The sequence below is a fragment of the Aplysia californica genome, unplaced genomic scaffold (assembly GCF_000002075.1).
Source record: "Aplysia californica isolate F4 #8 unplaced genomic scaffold, AplCal3.0 scaffold00088, whole genome shotgun sequence".
Taxonomy (NCBI): Eukaryota; Metazoa; Mollusca; class Gastropoda; order Aplysiida; family Aplysiidae; genus Aplysia; species Aplysia californica.
Window position 1 is genome coordinate 200,040 of NW_004797358.1, and position 2,178 is coordinate 202,217.

At 42.3% G+C, this 2,178-nt stretch overlaps 1 protein-coding gene across 1 annotated transcript in view; it reads right to left on the bottom strand.

Annotated features, from left to right (window-relative positions):
• LOC101864678 overlaps window positions 1–2,163 on the bottom strand; it is a 98,974-nt gene extending 96,811 nt beyond the window's left edge. Inside the window, exon 1 of the mRNA XM_013080472.2 lies at window positions 403–2,163. Coding sequence (XP_012935926.1) covers window positions 403–426 — 24 coding nt within the window. The 5' untranslated portion in view covers window positions 427–2,163. The remainder of the gene's footprint in view (window positions 1–402) is intronic.
• Window positions 2,164–2,178: the final 15 nt, after the last annotated feature.

A 2,178-nucleotide genomic window follows, 5' to 3' on the forward strand; every position in this document is an offset into this window, starting at 1 on the left:
AGAAGAAGAAGAAGAAGAAGAAGAAGAAGAAGAAGAAGAAGAAGAAGAAAAAGAAGAAGAAGAAGAAGAAGAAGAAAAAGAAGAAGAAGAAGAACAACAACAACAACAACAACAACAACAACAACAACAACAACAACAACAACAACAACAACAGCAGCAGCAGCAGCAGCAGCAGCAGCAGAAGCAACAGCAACAGCAACTCAAATACCAATTCCAACACCAACATAGATAATAAACACACAAAATCACTGACAACAACAATAAAATCGTATCAACAACACAACATTAATAACGCGGACATTAAGCCTCAACAATGACCAAGACGACGATAACAACGAAAATCAGAAGAAAAAAACCCACAGCAAACAAAACCATAATGTCATCTGGACAGAAGCTACTCACCCCTATCATCAATATCATTTGCATACTTCCAGCATACGCCGCGCGGCTGCCCGCCCCTGTGCTAAAGCCTTTGGACGCCGAAACAGGATGCTGTGCAGGGTAGACGGGCGAGAGGTACCTGCATGGGCCAGATCATCCAACCCAACCCTATCCCAAGGCGGCACGGTCACTGGCGATCGTTCCGAAGAACAACTGAAGGGTTGGAGGTGTGGGCGTCGATCTCTGAGGCAGAGACGGCACGATAAGTAATAGGAAAATGGTTTGAAATTGGAAGTTTTAGTGTAGGTGTCCAAAGATATGGTGACAGAGTTTCCCTACCCCCCTGAGAAATGGAGAGCTCTTTGAAGTTTTCCTCCTGTGCGAAGAACTCACAATGATGAAAGTATAAGTTGACTTTTGAAAGGCTTTGTTTCGTTACGTCTTCCTTCTGCTATTTTTAAACTTTTATGTTTTGCCCTCTTTGGTGAGATCTTGATTAACTGAGTTAGGGATGTACAATGTCCTTCGAGGTAACAAAAGCACAGTGATTGAGAGAGGGCAATATCAGAGAGAGAACAAGATCTTTTTGTTACACGTTTCGTTTTACTTAACTACGACCTGAACTGAATGTGAAGATATATATTTCGTCTTTTTTCTGTATTTAGATTAGAAGTGCTAGTGGGATTTACAGCTAAAGCAAAATATCCGCTGTGAATAGTAATTGCCTCAAGGTGTCACGACAAAGGTAAGAGCAGGCTTGAGATAGCGATGGCCGTGAATGTATGAGGAGCAGGCTTTATAATGTCTGCAGTCAAAGTTACAATATTTCCTGAGATGAGTCCTAGTACACTAGTTCTCCTGTGAATATCACTTCTAATGGAGTTGACCACTTGTCTCAGTCACGTGTCACGAATGTGGTCTCTAGATGTTTGTTCTAACTTGAAACACGTATTTCCGGCATCGAGCTTTGATGTATATCGTTCAGTAAATACTTTTAAAAACTGAAATCCCCACACTTCTTTGCTTTCTGTGGTCGATATTTTTTAGGGGGCTTGAGACGTATGTTTTTTAGACCAAATCTTCTTTTGAATGAGGCACTTTGAGTTGCATGCAGAGAAAGGGTTGTATGTTTTTGAAGGGGTCTATATCAAAGGCAATAGACATTGTGGTTTTGGCACAACTTGAATTTACGTTTCAGTCACAAAAAGACTATTTCAGCAAAGAGAATACAAACTGTTTCGATGAGTCAGCGTAGAAATCACAACTCTTAGTTTAAATGTATGCTACCTTTTCTCTTAATGTTGATTAAAGCTGGTTGGTTCTGTGCTTCTTTGCGTCTTATTCCCAATATTACGATACTAACTTAACTTTTTAGCGCTCCTAAACGCAGTTTTTTCCAAGTATCTAAACTTTTCACAAACGATTGCCACAGTTTTTGTAACGCCTAAAGTGTTTGCCCGTAATCCCTGAGTGGTAAAAGCCTAAACCTCTGCTGGTGACAGATCAGTGACAGTTGGAATTCGAAAGTACTGTCAATAAATAGGCACTTCTAGGAACGACAGAAACCAGGCAGATCCGGGCTTGACGCGAAAGGGAAGTAGGTGTTCTGTGATGGTAAAGCACCCCGCGATGTTCCCGTGAGTGTATGCTGGGCGAAACAACAGCTCCCCTTATTGATCTGATGAGGCTGCGAGGCTTGTACCAAAGCACCAGACACTACTCTCTGGGTCTGCCGCCAACTACAGGGGCGACAATGGCAAAGCCTTTTATAAGGGACGGGGGGGGGGCGGTGTGTGT